Source organism: Eptesicus fuscus, chromosome 20 (assembly GCF_027574615.1).
Source record: "Eptesicus fuscus isolate TK198812 chromosome 20, DD_ASM_mEF_20220401, whole genome shotgun sequence".
NCBI classification, from domain to species: domain Eukaryota; kingdom Metazoa; phylum Chordata; class Mammalia; order Chiroptera; family Vespertilionidae; genus Eptesicus; species Eptesicus fuscus.
Genome location: NC_072492.1, coordinates 49,651,960 through 49,667,203, shown reverse-complemented (window position 1 = coordinate 49,667,203; position 15,244 = coordinate 49,651,960). Strand labels below are relative to the sequence as shown.

The following is a 15,244-nucleotide window of genomic DNA, read 5'->3' as shown; positions in this document are numbered from 1 at the left end:
AAGCGGCGAGCCCCACACAGGGCCCAGGTGAAGGGGATTGCGAGGTGGGTCATGACAACCACCTCATCCCTTCCTTGTTACACAAGTTGGGCAGGACAGAGGCCATGCAGGGGGCCCGGGGGGGCGGGCGGGCAGGACAGAGGCCATGCAGGGGACCCGGGGGGGCGGGCGGGCAGGACAGAGGCCATGCAGGGGGCCTGGGGGGGGGGCGGGCGGGCAGGACAGAGGCCATGCAGGGGGCCCGGGGGGGGGGCGGGCAGGACAGAACCATGCAGGGGGTCCGGCGGGCAGGACAGAGGCCATGCAGGGGGCCCGGGGGGGGGGGGCGGGCGGGCAGGACAGAGGCCATGCAGGGGGCCCGGGGGGGGGGGGCGGGCAGGACAGAGGCCATGCAGGGGGCCCGGGGGGGGGGGGGGGCGGGCAGGGGCCCGGGGGTGGGGGTGGGCAGGACAGAACCATGCAGGGGGCCCGGGGGGGGGGTGGGCAGGACAGAACCATGCAGGGGGCCCGGGGGGCGGGCGGACAAGGTGCAGTCACCGGGAAGCCCATGTCGGTGAGTTGCTTGATGAGCCGGGTCAGGATCCAGGCCTCGTCCTGCTTGCCGGATGTTTTCGTGCCCTGGAACGAAGCGAGGGCAAGGGAGCCCGTGAGTCCCGTCTCCATGACTTTCTTCTGGACACGGGGAGACCTGCACTCGGGGGACGCTAAAGCCATAGAACCCTTTCGTATTAACGCTGAGCTTTGGGGTGCATCTGAGGCTGGCAGGTGTGTAGCGCATGGACTTAAGCAGCATGACAATCTCTTCCCAGAGGACGGGTTCAGTGCAGCACACGTCCGTGTCACGTCCACTACCAAGTATCTGCGCTCCTGGGCCTGCCCTCGGCTAGCGCCCTGCAAGCTGACTGAAGCCACAGGGCTTTGCCCTTTTGTAAGCTTCACCCTAAAAGGCAGCAGAACTCAGGGGGTCCTTCCAACAGAACAAAAAGGCAACAAGAAGGAACAAAACACCTGTTAACTCTACTGACTATTCATTGTTTACAGCCCTGAGGGAGGGAAACCAGTGGAGGGAGGAGGGAGGAGGGAAGAGGGAGGAGGGAGGAGGGAAGTGGGAGGAGGGAGGAGGAAGAAGGGAGAGAGAGGAGGGAGAAGGGAGGAGGGGGAGGGAAGAGGGAGAAGGGAGAGGGAGAAGGGAGGAGGGAGAAGGGAGAGGGAGGAGGGAGAGGGAGGAGGGAGAGGGAGGAGGGAGGAGAGAGAGGGAGGAGGGAGGAGGAAGGAGGGAGGAGGGAGGCCAACTGCAGATGCGGGGCAGAGGGGCTCCCTCCACTCGTTCCCTCGCTCCGAGATGGCAGACTGACGATGCCTCCGTGACCGGCCCGCCATCTCACCACGGAGGCAGGGAGCTGAGGGGTCTCTCCTCAGGAGCAGCCCCCGGGAGGCTGCTCTGCCCTCGCAGTGCCGCTGGGCCGCCGGGTCCGTCTCGCTGACCAGGGTGGTGGTCCTGCGCCCAGGACGGTGACTTGCCAGCCTGCTCGTGAACAGACGGCTCTGTGATGCCTGCAATCCCGTCTATTGCCTTGCTGACCACTGAATGCTCTTCTGAACTTTCTGGAACAGTTACTACACTGACATGCTTCGAAAGCAGAAAAAAGGGACACACGAAAGCACCTTCCTGCACCCCCTCCTGCCCGTTCTTGTTCTCTCCAAGGACAAACCCCTCGGAGCAGTGCCTTACCCACCCCCGGGGAGACCTTCCAACTCCACAGAAGCCGCGGTGTGCACACACGCATGCACACACACACACACATGCACACACACACACACACACCTCCCTTTCTCTTCTTTCCCCCTCCCCGCCCTGAAGTGATGTGAGCCTAGAGTACTATACACGAAGGTATTACACTCCCTTTCCTGGATCTCACCCTTTTTTACTTAACAATATACTTTGGTGATCTTTTCATATCAATATGAATAGAATTTCTTTTAAAATACCTGTTTAACTTTCTATAGTATGGATGTGGCATAATTTAACTAGTTACCCCACCGATGTGCATCTAAGCTATGTTTCTTCTTTTTTAACCACAAAAACGCCATAATAGAAGACTGTGTACAAATGCCGTTCGCTCGCCCATGACCATGAAGTGCTGCGCCCGGCCTGCCGCGTGGACACAGAACCACGGCCCTCCGCTGGGCGGCGCTAGTCCACACCCCCGGCAGGCGGAGGGGCTCTGAGGGCTCCGCAAGCAGAGCGTGTCTTACATTCCCGCATTTCCGCTGCCGAGGTGACCGGCACCTCTCCCCGCTGTTTTAAACTGAACTTTCCGCAGGTCAGGCTGCTGTCCTCCCGTCTGTTTACAGGCTATTGGTATCCTTTTCTAGAAGCTATCTAGTCACATTCTTTGCTCGTTTTTCTATCGGGTTACTAGTTGACTTAAAAAAAAAATCAGCTCTAGCTGGTTTGGCTCAGTAGATAGAGCATCGGCCTGTGGACTGAAGGGTCCCAGGTTCAATTCTGGTCAGGGCACAGGCCTGGGTTGTGGGCTCCATTCCCCAGTCGGGGGCGTGCAGGAGGCAGCCGATCCATGATTCTCTCATCATTGGTGTTTCCGTCTCTCTCTTCCTCTCTGAAATCAATAAAATCAGTGTCTAGGGCCTTTTTTACACTCGATCTTAGCCAAAAGGCCGAGAAGCAATAGGACCTTTTTAGATACCAGGGCCGTCACAGGTAATGTTTTCCAGTGGTTGTTTCTGCTTTGAATATGACGTTTATGTCAGGCCGTTTTTATCTTTACCGACTCCGGTTTGCCAGTCTTCCCTTTCTGGCTTTTAGAAAGGCCTGCCTCTCCGAGACTGTCCGGTAACTCTTCCCCGTTTTCATTTTCTGCATTTAAACTTGTGATCTACTTGGCAGTCCCGTGGTGCACGTATTACTTCGGCTTTTCCAGAGGCTGCCTGCTGGGGGCAGCCCGGGATCGCACTGCCCTCCTGTCCCTTAAAGAGGAAGGAGCCTAACAGGTCAGCGGCCTCCCGCTCCGCCTCCGCCCTGCTCCGCGGGGAGAGGGTCCCTAGAAAGCCCCGCGCTCAGGAGAGGCCCCAGGAAGGGTCTCGGGACTTTGAGGAGCTCAGCCCCCACCCCCCCCCCCACTGCGGTTCCGCTGCTGGAATGAATGTGTGTTAGGCGACTGTTAGTCCCTCTTTAGGGTGCGCACACCTTTTGGAGTCCTTTTTTGGGGGCGTTCCCCCAGGAGCTGCAGGAGGAGGAGCTTTCCTGGGAGGCAGCACTGTTCCACATGCCCCCTTCTTCGTCGTCCCACTGACTGGGGCCGAGGCTCACGTCGTCCCCACCACTGCCCCAGCCTTCTTGCATAGATTTTGAAGCTAGAAAGAGACGAACAGCAACTTGTCAAACTCACCATTCCCGAGGCAGACAATGCTCGCGGCAGCGCCACCTACCCTCCCCCACCTGAGCGCGGAGCCCCACAGCTGCACCATCTCCACGCCGCCCCGAGCAGCCTGTGCGGCCGCTCCGCACTGACCACAGACCACAGACCAGACCACGCTGAGGCAGGAGCTGCTACGCTGGACCCTGGGGCCCAGGAGAAGGTGGCGACCTCCACACGGCAGGAAGGGCCACTGACATGCAGCGTCCTCAAACGCCATGTCCGCCGGGGGGCTCACCCCACCTGCCCCCACCCGCAGCAGCCCGTCGTGTGGACGGGCCAGTGCCCCCGACGTGCCCACCGAGCCGTGGGCCCCGAGGCCTGCCGAGGCCCAGCAGTGCCTGGTCCCGACCAGCTCCCCGAGTGACTGGGCGGAGGCAGCCAGGCCCCAGGCAGGTGCGCCAGGCTGACCTCCGCCTCCACTTCAGGGCACTGTCTTCTCCTCGCTTAACACACGTGACGTTTGGTGTCAAATGTACGCGGCATTCTCCCTGGCCTGGGGACTCTCTTCCTCTCCCTTCCTCTGGAGACTGTCAGGCCATGGGATGGGATGCTGACCAGGCGGACAGGCACCTAACAAGTGTGCTGCCTCCCACTGGCCTGTGACCCTGAACCCCGGAAGCTGGCTGCCCCCTCAGATTCGGAACAAGACGGAACATGAGGGCAGTGAAGAGCCCAGCAGGGTGGCCTGGCGCATGCCCAGTGCCAGCAAAGGGACAAACTCAGAGCTAGTCAAGCTGTGTGTTTAGCCCAGTGAAGAGCTGGACACACGATGATGGCCAGGGAAGACGGGCAGCCTCCGCAGGCGGGTGAGCAGTTCCTGTTAACATCAGACCGAGGCAGCACCTCACGCATCGCCACCCCCGCCCCGGGGGCCCGGGGTGAGCGTGCTCCGAGCATCCGTACGCCGTGTACGTTATCCGGCACTTCTAACCCTCCCACGAAACAAAACAGAAACCACACACACACTCACCCTCACAAAGAACAAAAGAAAGAAAAGATAAGAAGCGTGGACCTGGGGCGCCCCCAGCAGAATTCTGTTCCCAAGACCCAGCGAGGCCAGACAGGGAGGCCGGCACGCAGCACCGCGCTCTGACCGCTCTCCTGCTCGAGCCGGGACGTGGCCGGCCGCTGCTCAGGCCGCAGCTGCAGAACCCAGCGGAGGTGTGGCTGCCGTGAGCTGTATGCCAGCCACATACTCCATGTGGTTCTGATTCTTTCCTGTATTTACTTATTTTTTAAAAAGGAAAGCTGGGCTTCTGTTAAAGTTCTATGGTGCTCACATATCAGACCTGGTAAGTTACAGCCTTAGTTTAAGGCTGAAGTGTAAATAAAATGAGGAAAGTGGCCTAAAAAATAATTCTTAAAATGCAATGGAAAGCACCCTCTAAATCCAACCCTCGGACCCATTTCTAACCCGCCAAACCAGGCCGCGGCAGAGCGAGCGCTCGGTACCTGGTTTGCACAGGGCTGGGGCGGTGGCGGGCACGCCGGCTCTCCCGAAGGTCACGGCTGGCTCGGGGGGCTGGTCTCCCCATCCGCTGCCGCTGCCGGGCGGCTTGCCCCACGCTGCTGTGCCGTTATCCACCAGGGTAGACGGGGAGGCAGGCTCTCCCCAGGAGTTCTCAGCCTTGGAGTGAATGTTAGGCATTTCTCCCCAGCCCGAGGAAACTGAAAAGGACGCCATGGGGAGAGAAAAAGAATAAAAGTGAAACACGGAAAGGAAACAGTAATTTCAAATCCCAAACAATTGGAGCTCATCTGTCTTAAAGAGGCTTTTAGTAGAAACGAAAAGGAGACATTAAATCTCATCAGGTTTGTTCAGCTTCTTCGAGTTGCAATTGCATCACTCCTGGTCCTATCCACTTAGGAGGCTAAGTCCATACCTTCAACAATAAAGGTAAATAAAAAATAAAACTGCAAGTCCATTAAACATTAAAGACCATTACATCCACAGCTTTTGCAACATAACAGGATTTGAAAGAACAGTTTAAAACAAATGGGTAAGAAGTAGCTGTTTACTTCTGGTATTCTATGCAACAACCTAAAAGAAACTTGGTTACATTATTTTCTTATAAGGAAAGTTTACAAGTTGCAAACCCATACTGAAAAGTTACTTTTGCTTATCTTTTGACCAACCATCAGACAGAGATCCAGGCAAAAAAACGGGAAGATGCGGATGGAACAGGCACAGACAAAGCAGTGACTGAGGACCGGACAGTTCCCAGGCTCCGCCTGGTGGGCTGAGCCAGTGCCCAGGCACTGGTCCTGAAGAGGGCACAGAGTGGAGGACTGGGGGCCAGGGTGGCCCAGCGGGCACAGTGATCGCAAGGGTTTCCCGGGAATTCTTCCTCGTTCCTCTGCTCAGTCCTGTTGCCAGAGCATCCTGTTACACACGTAAACGTCACTCTTCCAGAGCAACAGAAATTCTGGTCACTGTGTGCCTGCCCCTGAGCTCACTGGGCACTGTGGATAGTCACGCTTTCAGATAGACAGGGATTCTCAGGAGGAAATGAGACTGTTTTAAATGCTAATTGAATAGACCAGTGGTCGGCAAACTCATTAGTCAACACAGCCAAATATCAACAGGACAACAATTGAAATTTCTTTTGAGAGCCAAATTTTTTAAACTTAAACTTATTCTAATGCCACTTCTTCAAAATAGACTCGCCCAGGCCGTGGTATTTTGTGGAAGAGCCACACTCAAGGGGCCAAAGAGCCGCATGTGGCTCGCGAGCCGCGGTTTACCAACCACTGGAATAGAAGAACAGAAGGCATAACACGCAAGCAGTTAACCATAGATTTTCAATTATTTGGTTGCAACATGGATATTGCCATCTCAATTAGGAAACATTAATTCTCTGACTAAAATAGCATGGAATCACTCCCCGTGCCACTCTTTATTCTAATAAAATACAATAATATTGATTAATGACCAAAGGACATGCAACTGTGAGTCATTTTAAATTACAAGCGCTATGCTGAGCAATATATTATGTAAATTATCACCAACAACAGGGAAGTTAGCTCTAATCAGTTATTGTCGGCAATTGTCAACTAGAATATTACCTGTAATTACAAAGAAAACAATAGCGTATGTATATTTGGAAAAGCAGTTTTACAAATTGAAGGGACAAAATTAAATCAGGAAAATTAACATAGCTGATAAAAATGATGTGTGTGTGGAGTGATAAAATAATTTAGGGGTTGCTAACGGCCAATCAGTTGTAAAAATACTGATTTATCATAGGTAATTACTAGTAAATGAAGAATTCGCCTAAAACTTGTCATCCTTCTACTTCCATATCTTTGAAAGGCAATACTACAAATCCAAACTACACATAAACATTTAAGACTATGGTACTTGTAGTTAATTTTTGCAAAGAGTTTTTAATTCCTATTAAAGCAGCAGATATGTCTACAGACTATTTTTATATAGAAGGCAAATGATTTGCAAAAGCAGCATGTTTCAAAATCTTAAAAATAACCGGAAAAATTGCCTACTAAAAAGTAAAAACTCCCAGTATTTCCATCTGAAGTTGATGTCTGGAAAGAATAGAATTTACCTTCAGTGCCAAACTAACACCCGTCAGAATGTGCCAAAGGCTCTAGAAGAAATGCTAAAAGCAGGTGGACTAGATAATTTTGATGCAAAGCAAATATTTTCAGTAGACAGAAAATAACCCTAAATACATACTGCTAAAATAAATGTAATCTCCACTGTTCAGTGTTGATTGCTGGGGCGACTTGGTGCCTTTTTGTTAACTTAATGAGGTGGAACACATTTCTACTTTGTATTTAAAATGTTAGGACATGAATGTTAAAATTTGGCCCCGCCCTGTCCTACTGCTCTGGGCAAAGCTTTTCTGCACCGTGGGCTTCAGCAGTTCAGCAGTCGGGACCTCCCTTCCCCAAGGGGACACACACAGCGCTGGCGCCAGAGCCGGGAGCCAGAGCCGAGGCCGGTCCCTGACTCAGGCTACCATCTCGGCCCACAGCTAAGTCGGTAGATGGCATTCTTTCTTCTGTGAAAGAAAAAACCAATTCTCGCTTGTTCCACGGATGGGATGCTACTTGTATCGCTCCCTCAGTGTGGCAGGCAGTCCTTTCTGGGAAGAGCGGTTCAGTTAAAGTGGCCAATGATAATTAAGGGGAGGAAGGATAAAGGCCTAATTCAACTGATGAAGCATCTGAGCGCCTGCTCCGTGCGCGGCCCCGCAGGGACGTGCATGCTAATCAGATGGGGCCTGCTCCCACCAGGGCCCGGAAGTGCAGTGCGGGTCATTCCAAAGCCTGGCCGCACCGCTGGGGGACAGAGCGGAATGGGTGGCTGCAGAGCCATCCCTCAGGTGTGACAGCCAGGCGGGCACAGAGAGGAGCTCCATCAGAGGAGTCTGCTCCGCCAGGCGGCAAAGGGCACTGCTTTTCAGACGCCTGGTTTCGTGCCACTTATTTGACCCTCCGTCCCCTTCAGGGGACTCTAGCTGAAGGCTGCAGATAAGGATCTTTCCCAAAAGCTGGCCACGTGGCCTTGAGCGGCACACAACTCACAAGAGCTTCTTTTGCCTGCCCTACTGTGTCATCAGAAACAAAAAAACCCTTAGGTTTTACTTTAGTGCGTTCATGCAGATGTTGAATGTGCTAGGTCTGTCATACTGACACCTGGGGACCAAACTGTATGTTTCACGTCTCATCGGCCCAGCCTTGGAACTGAGGCTGTGCCCCAGGACTTGCACGGAGGGGACCCTCCCCCTTCTTTAGCCTAGTCCCTGCTCCTGCTCGCACCCACCAAGGCCTCCAAACACAGAAGAGTACAAACACCCTAACCAAACCCAACCCAAGGAAACCCCAGCTCCCCAAAAACACAGCCCGCTGAGCTCACTCCTCGTTGGTAAGTGCTGCATGGTGCTTAGGAGGCGGCGGGACCCAGCTCTGAAGCAGGTGGACACAGGTGAGCTCCAACAGCACCCTGCTGATCATTCCACCCGCAGGTGACTCTTCGGTGACTCCGTTTTACACCGAGCATGGAGGAGTGGCGAGCGTGTAGGACAGGGAGTCTCGCAGGAAGGACAACATTCCCAGCTTCTTCAGGGAACAACATGCATGTTTACCTACCTAGGTACAACCCGCTTTCTCCCTAGTTTCAGTGTAGGATACGGCTGACCTGCCTCTTCCGTTCCTTCGCATGATCTCTGCCTCTGGTGATACTATTTGTGCCAGAAAACTAAGCGGCAAAGCAAACAGAACGTGACTAGGTTAAGTGCTCCAACGCAAAGGAACGTCGCATCTGCCGGGAGCACAGAGCAGCCCGAGGGTCACAGCACAGCTGAAGTGGCGGGCGGCCCACGGGACACCCCCGGGGCTGAGGAAGGAGTGAACTGGGTGGAAAATGCCCCGAGCAGGGGCAGTGAGCAAGCGGACTTTGGCTTTTCTGATCGGCACATGCACTAATGTCACTTCTACCTGCTGAGGCAAGAAGCAACCCCAAGCAAGAGCTCATGCCCTCACTCCACGGTCACTGGGGCAGCTCAGATCAAGTCCATAAAGGCCTTCATATTCGATTCTACTCCAACCACCAATCCCTTTCAAATTATCTACATGTTTTGGTGAAACCTGAGAGTTCAGGGATAAAATAATCCATTTCCGGAGACTCCCTCAACCTCACCGTTAGACAGAGTCTCCTACGAGGAGTTGTTACTCACAGAAACGTCCTCGGAACACTCAGGGCTCTCCTGCGTCTGCAAACTGACGTCAAGTGTCAGAACGCTTCTCCCTAAGGGCGCCAGATAACGCCCTGCTCGGGACGCTAGGACCTTCATTCCGTGCTGACCACACCAGACCCCTGTGGAAACCTAAAGTGACCGGTGAGTGGGCTTCCCTCCCCACTAAGATACTAGGAATCTGGGGTGGCTTCCCCAGCCCCCGCTCCCAGGAAACCCGACTGAGCACGGTGGAGACTGCATGTAAACAGACGGGCGCAGCGGCCAGCTCCCCCCGCCCCTGCCAGTGCGGGGCCCTTTCTCTGGGCAGAAAGCTGGCAGAGCCCCGCTGTGCACCGCCTTTGGGGCTATTTAAACACAACACCAGTTGCAGGTGCTCAGTGACACTGGCTGTCAAAACACTGGTCGGAGGACGTCTGCCCAGCTGGTGAGAACGAGCGCTTTCTCCCTCTTAAAGAACGCCCAGTCCCCTCCGTACCTGGACCCAGCAGCGGCGATCGGGTCAGCGGGGCGCCGGCGGGGTGCGGCGCCGGCAGGTCACCCACGCCGGTGCTGCCGGCAGCGGCGGCGCTGGCGGCCGTGGCGCTGCCCTGGAGGCCGGGGTTGTTTCGGTCCCACATGTTGACAGCTTTGTTGTTGTAGCTGCTCGGGTCTCCCCAAGCTGAGGTACCATCGTCAATTTCCATTTTGCGTCGAATGGACGGTGGAGAAGGTTCTTCCCAGCCCGTGGCCTCGCCGCCGTCCTTCTGTCTGACAGGGACCGGCCCCCCGATCCACCCCGTCCCTGTCTGTTTCACGGAAGCGGCTCCTCCCCAGTTACTCATGCTGCTGTCCTGGGGTTTGCTTGCCCAGTTCTGCTGGGGGCCAGGTTTCAAAGACTCTCCCCAGTTTGCCCCGGGATTCGCCTTTGCATTCGTGCCGTTGCCCCAGCCACCGGTCCCAGGCCGGGGAGCATCACTCCAGCCAGACCCTGACCGGCTGCCGTCAGCATCCCACCCGGAGCCGGTTTTCTTCCCATCCCCCAGGTGCCCGAGGACGGAAGAGGGGTCGGCCCAGTCCCCCCCTCCTGCACTCCAGGCTGGATTGGGCTTTTGTCCGTCCCCCCAGTTCTGAGACTTGGGCTTCAGAGGCTCACCCCAGGTGGGTGACTTGTCCTCCTGCCTCGCGGTCCCACTCCACGTGTGGCCACTCTTGGCGGCAGCAGCGTTAGGAACAGCAGCAGAGCCGATGGAGTCCCCCCAGACCCCGGGGCCGTTTGGCGCTCTGGCGCTGCCGTCCCCCCAGCCTGTGTTTGCTGGCCCAGCAGCAGGCGGCGAGCTGACCCAGCCCGATACTGAAGAGGTATTTGTACTGCTCATGATGGCCCCATCGTCCTTCCCCCCTGAGTGTGAAGGCTGAGGCGCCGCACAGCCCCAGGCCTCTGTCCCGTTGTCGTTCTTCCGCTCAGACCGCGGGGACTCTTCGAATTCCCAGGCAGTGTTTTGCTTCACAGGAGTCTGTCCCCAGCCAGTATTCGACAGGACTCTCGGGTCAAGATCGTTCCTTGGCAACTGGATGTGCCCTTGGTCTAGAACCCCTTTGTCTCGCCTCCGGCCTTCGGCCCCTTCCCTGCCGGCGCCTCCTTCACTGTGGCCGCCAGAGCCCTCGCTGCTGCCGTCGCTCGCCGGGGCGCCCGAAGAGGCAGCCTTGGCCCACGAGCTCACGTGCTCCCCGCCGGGCTGCAGGGCAGGGTTCTGGCTGCCCACGCCGGGGCTGCCCCACCCTGTGGGTCCTTTCCCGCCGGCGTCACCACTGGAATGCTGGTTTGGGGGCTTCCCCCACTCCCCGTTCACACCGTTGGCGGTGCCGCGGCTGGGGTGGCCCCACGCTCCCGCCTGGACACTCCCGACGCCGTTATTGCCACGGCCCCTCCCCCAGGCGAGGATCCCGGGGCCAGCGGGAGGCCCCGAGTCCCAGGCGGTCCCCCCATTCCCTTCCTTTTGCACAGCACTGCTGGATCCGTTTTGTTTAGCACTTAGTGCTGAGCTCACAGTGTCTCCATTCCCCTGGCTGAACCCAGAACTGCTATTTCCTGTGGCAGGGTTGCCTGGGGACAGTCCCCACACAGAACTGCCGATTCCTTCACCGCCCCCACCGACCGGAGAGACTGATGACCCGTTAGCACCAGGAAGGCCTTGCAGGTGGGGCGGGATGACGGCCCCCATGCCGACGGCCAGGCCCCAGTTGGGCAGCCCGTTGGTCTGCACTGCAGTGGCGGGGCTCGGCGAGGAGCTCGCGGCGCTAGTGTTGCTTGGTCCGTCAGGGTTAAGGTTCTGAGGTTGTGCGCTGAAAGACGCCGTCTGAGAAGCGGGCGCTGGTGGCTCTGTGCTCTCCGGCGGCAGCAAGCTCCCCCACGCACCCAGCGTGCCCGGCGGGTGCCCGTTCTGGTGGCCCACACTGTGACCGATGGCACTGACTGGACTGCAAATACTGGAAGGGGTGCCTGTGGCCACTGCTGCCTCGTGTCCGAGCACAGGCCAGGCGGCTGGGTTGGCGTTCGGGTTCAGGTTGAGGTTCATGCCCGCGCCGGGGCTGGAAGCGCCCCAGCAGTTCTGACTTCGGCCCTCGGCCAGCATGCTGTCCATTTTCCCTTCCCCGGTGCCCAGCGCGCAGTGAGCGAGGCCGGAGCTGGAGCCCGCGGCGACGCCCCACACTCTGGCCGCACTGCTGTTGCCGTTGGCGCCCCCTGCGCCCAGGGCACTGGGGTTCGGAGGGCTGTGGACCAGGGCGCCGTTGGTGCTGCTATTGCCATTGGTCTTCTTGGCGTGTCCGGGGAAGCCGCCTGGGGCGCTCCCTGTCGCCATGCTGCTGTTCTCCGCGCCGCCGTGGGGGGCGTAGTCAGTGTCCGTAGTGCATGCTGAGGCCGCCTCCGGCTCCGTCCCGGGGATGGAGGGCCACGCCTCCTGATCGGTCCTGTCTATGATCACTTTATCCCAGCTGCAGCTGGCTTCGCTCCGGAACGCGGGCTGCTGTGCCCAGTGGGAACTTTCATAATGATCTGCCAATCCGCCGTGACTGAGATCTGGAAAAGATGAAACGAACCCCAAATGAGATTTTCCTCCCATTTGTCAATGAATCAACTGTTAGCTAGTCTTTGGGGGAAGCTCATTATTTCAAGTTTTCAGTTCTGAATGACAAATGCTAAAAATAGGACTTAAAGAAAAAAGTTGTTTGTCTTTTAATAGCTCCCACTTAAAAACGAGCTCGTGTTGCTACACTGTATTAGTTCCTACCACTGCACCGACCTCTCCTGGCCCGGAGAAGGCTCCCGTGCCCACACGCACCCAGGCATCTATCTCAGCGTCTGATGAGAGGGTGCCGCTTCGCTCACGTCTAGCCACGTGGAAAGCGTGTCACTCGGCAGCACCAGAGCAGCATCAACAAGGTCTCCTGCGTCTGAGTAGAATCTGTTGTTTTTCTGGAGGCTCCAGGGTTCCAGTGTCATACAGAGGCTCGGCAGCTCATTTAGTAGAAAAGAACTGTAAATGCCTGGCCAGTGTGGCTCAGTGGTTGAGCACTGAACTATGAACCAGGAGGTCACGGTTAAATTCCCGGTCAGGGCACATACCTGGGTTGTGGGCTTGATCCCCAGTGGGGGGCATGCAGGAGGCAGCCAATTAACGATTCTCTCTCATCGTTGATGTTTCTCTCTCTCCCTTCCTCTCTGGATCCCGATCTCATATCACACACAAAAATAAACTCTAGATGGACTCAAGACCGAATTATGAAAAGCAAAACTTTTTAAAGTTTAATAGGAAACACAGGAGACCATCTCTATGGCCTTGGACACTCCCTGTGTCTTCCTACGGAAGACACACCGATTCAACGGCGACATCAGAACACGGGGGTGACACACACATCACACAGGAAGCTGAAAACAGCCGCCGACAGGAAGGAGGGAGCACAGACGGAGATGGCCACCAGAACAAAGAACCAAACCAAGAGAAAGGCCAAGAGGCCAGCGAAAGGGGGAAATGGACAGGAAACCCATAGGAAACAATCCCCAGCCCCATCGCTGCGAGAAAGGCCCTTCAACCGGAGAAGAGACGCCGCACACGCTCAGATGGCCACGGCCACATGAAACCTGAGTGAGGATCGCGGTGCCTTCTGGGGGACAGGAACGGGGTGGGGGGCGATATCTGTAACATCTCTGAAACAGAGATCTGAATGAAATAGGGCAAAACATTAGGCCAAATCTGTATTGTGAGAGTGGTTTTATTTACTGTGTACTTTCTTCTATTTTAAAAAATTGAAAAATGCTTAAATACGCTATCCAATGAGGTAACAGAGAGCATCCCAAACGGTAGCCACAGTGAGTGCTCGATGTTCTGAGGCAGTAGGAATGTAACTAAAAGAGCACATCTTTATTGTTAGAAAAACGTGACAACTTTACAAGAACGAAGAGATTCGGTGTGATTAAAAAAAAGCTGATCCCTGAATGAAGAGCCTAATTTTTGAAGGTGAGTTTCTTAAGGACATGGGTGGTATCTTTTTAGTTTTATATCCATAATGCTTGCCACATATCAGGCAACCAATAAATGTGTCCTGGGCAAACCAAAGAATAAATATATAGAACCGAATCTGAGTTCTAGCTGAAGCAACCACTGAGTGAGCGGCCTGGCCATTTCTCAGCTCTAAAAAGGTGAGGAGGAACTAACGGTACAATCCCGAAGGTTCTGGGCTCTCAACCTATGACTCCCAGAGCTTCCCTCTGCTGCACCTTACCATGAGAATCAGCAAAAACACCCACAACGTTTCTGCATACTGAATCTCAGCTACACCATTAAAGCAAATGTACTTCTTATTGTGGTAAAATACACAATATAAGCTTTCCATTTTAACTGTTTTTGAGTGACTTCAAGTGCATTCGCATTGTGCGACCATCGCCACTATCCATCATCCTAAACGGAAACTCTCCACCCCATCCCCTGACACTGGCCACCACTCCTCTCCCTCCTTTCTCTGTGCTCTGCTAACCCGGGGCCATCTATACATGGAACCACACAGTATTTGTCCTTTTGTGACTGGCTGATTTCGCTGAGAATGATGTCCTCGAGGTTCATCCATGTTCTAGCGTGTGTCAGAATTCCCTTCCTTTTCAATGCTGAGTAACATGCCACTGTGTGCCTAGACCACAGGTGGTTTATCTATTCACCTACCATGGCCCATCGGGCGTTTCCACACGGTGGCTGTTGTGGATAATGCTGCGTAACACGAGTATGTGCACATCTGTCCCAGGCCCTCTGTCAGTTCTTTTGGGTCCATACCCGGAAGTGGAGGTGCTGGGTCGCACGGTAGGCCTATGTGTAAGTTCCTGAGGAATCATACCGTTTTACTTTATTTTTTAAATTATTATTAGTTTTTGCTAATCGTCACCCGAGGACAATTTTTCCATTGATTTTTAAAAAATTTATAGTTTGAACATAAAATGTATTTATTTAAAAGCTGGAAAGGTCTTAAAAACCAGAAAGCAAAAGTTATCATTTTACTGCAGTATTTATGGTTTTCAAATAAAGACTCAATTTGATCTGCAAATACCACTCACCACTGTCTTCTTAGCACAGCGGTAAGAACACAGCAAACCCGGAGGCACACAGCAGGGCCCAAGCCCCACAGGACAGAGGGGACTCCCATTTTAACACTGCGTGAGACGGAAAATGATAAAGTGACAAAGTGAAAGGAGGAAACGCTCAAGCCAGGGTGGAGCCTACGAGTACCACGCCCGTGTCGCCGCGCCCGTGTCTCCGCAGCGTGGACCGTCCTCTGAGACGAGACCAGGCCTTGTTCATCTGTGAGCTCAGCAAGTCCCAGCTCAGAGCCAGAGTCCCTGTCCGTGAGACTCACAGACCCCAGCACACGCAGCGCATGACCTGGGCCTCTCCAATTACGTCTCCTCACGGGTGGGAGACAGGGTCAGAGAGGGCGGGCGGAAAAGGTGAGTCACTAATAACCAGCAGGACCGAACTAAAGCCTGCATTTTCAGAATAAAGTTCTCGTGCTCTTTCCACTCTACTGTTCTATTATCAAAATAATTTCCCCTAAAAACAG

General features: G+C 55.0%; 1 protein-coding gene across 1 annotated transcript in view; it reads right to left on the bottom strand.

Annotated features, from left to right (window-relative positions):
- The window catches only part of TNRC6C (trinucleotide repeat containing adaptor 6C), a 48,998-nt gene that overhangs the window by 17,270 nt on the left and 16,484 nt on the right, over nucleotides 1-15,244 (bottom strand). Inside the window, exons 4-7 of the mRNA XM_028130469.2 lie at nucleotides 9,636-12,218; nucleotides 4,893-5,108; nucleotides 3,209-3,375; nucleotides 538-618 (exon numbers count right to left, since the gene is read on the bottom strand). Coding sequence (XP_027986270.2) covers nucleotides 538-618; nucleotides 3,209-3,375; nucleotides 4,893-5,108; nucleotides 9,636-12,218 — 3,047 coding nt within the window. The remainder of the gene's footprint in view (nucleotides 1-537; nucleotides 619-3,208; nucleotides 3,376-4,892; nucleotides 5,109-9,635; nucleotides 12,219-15,244) is intronic.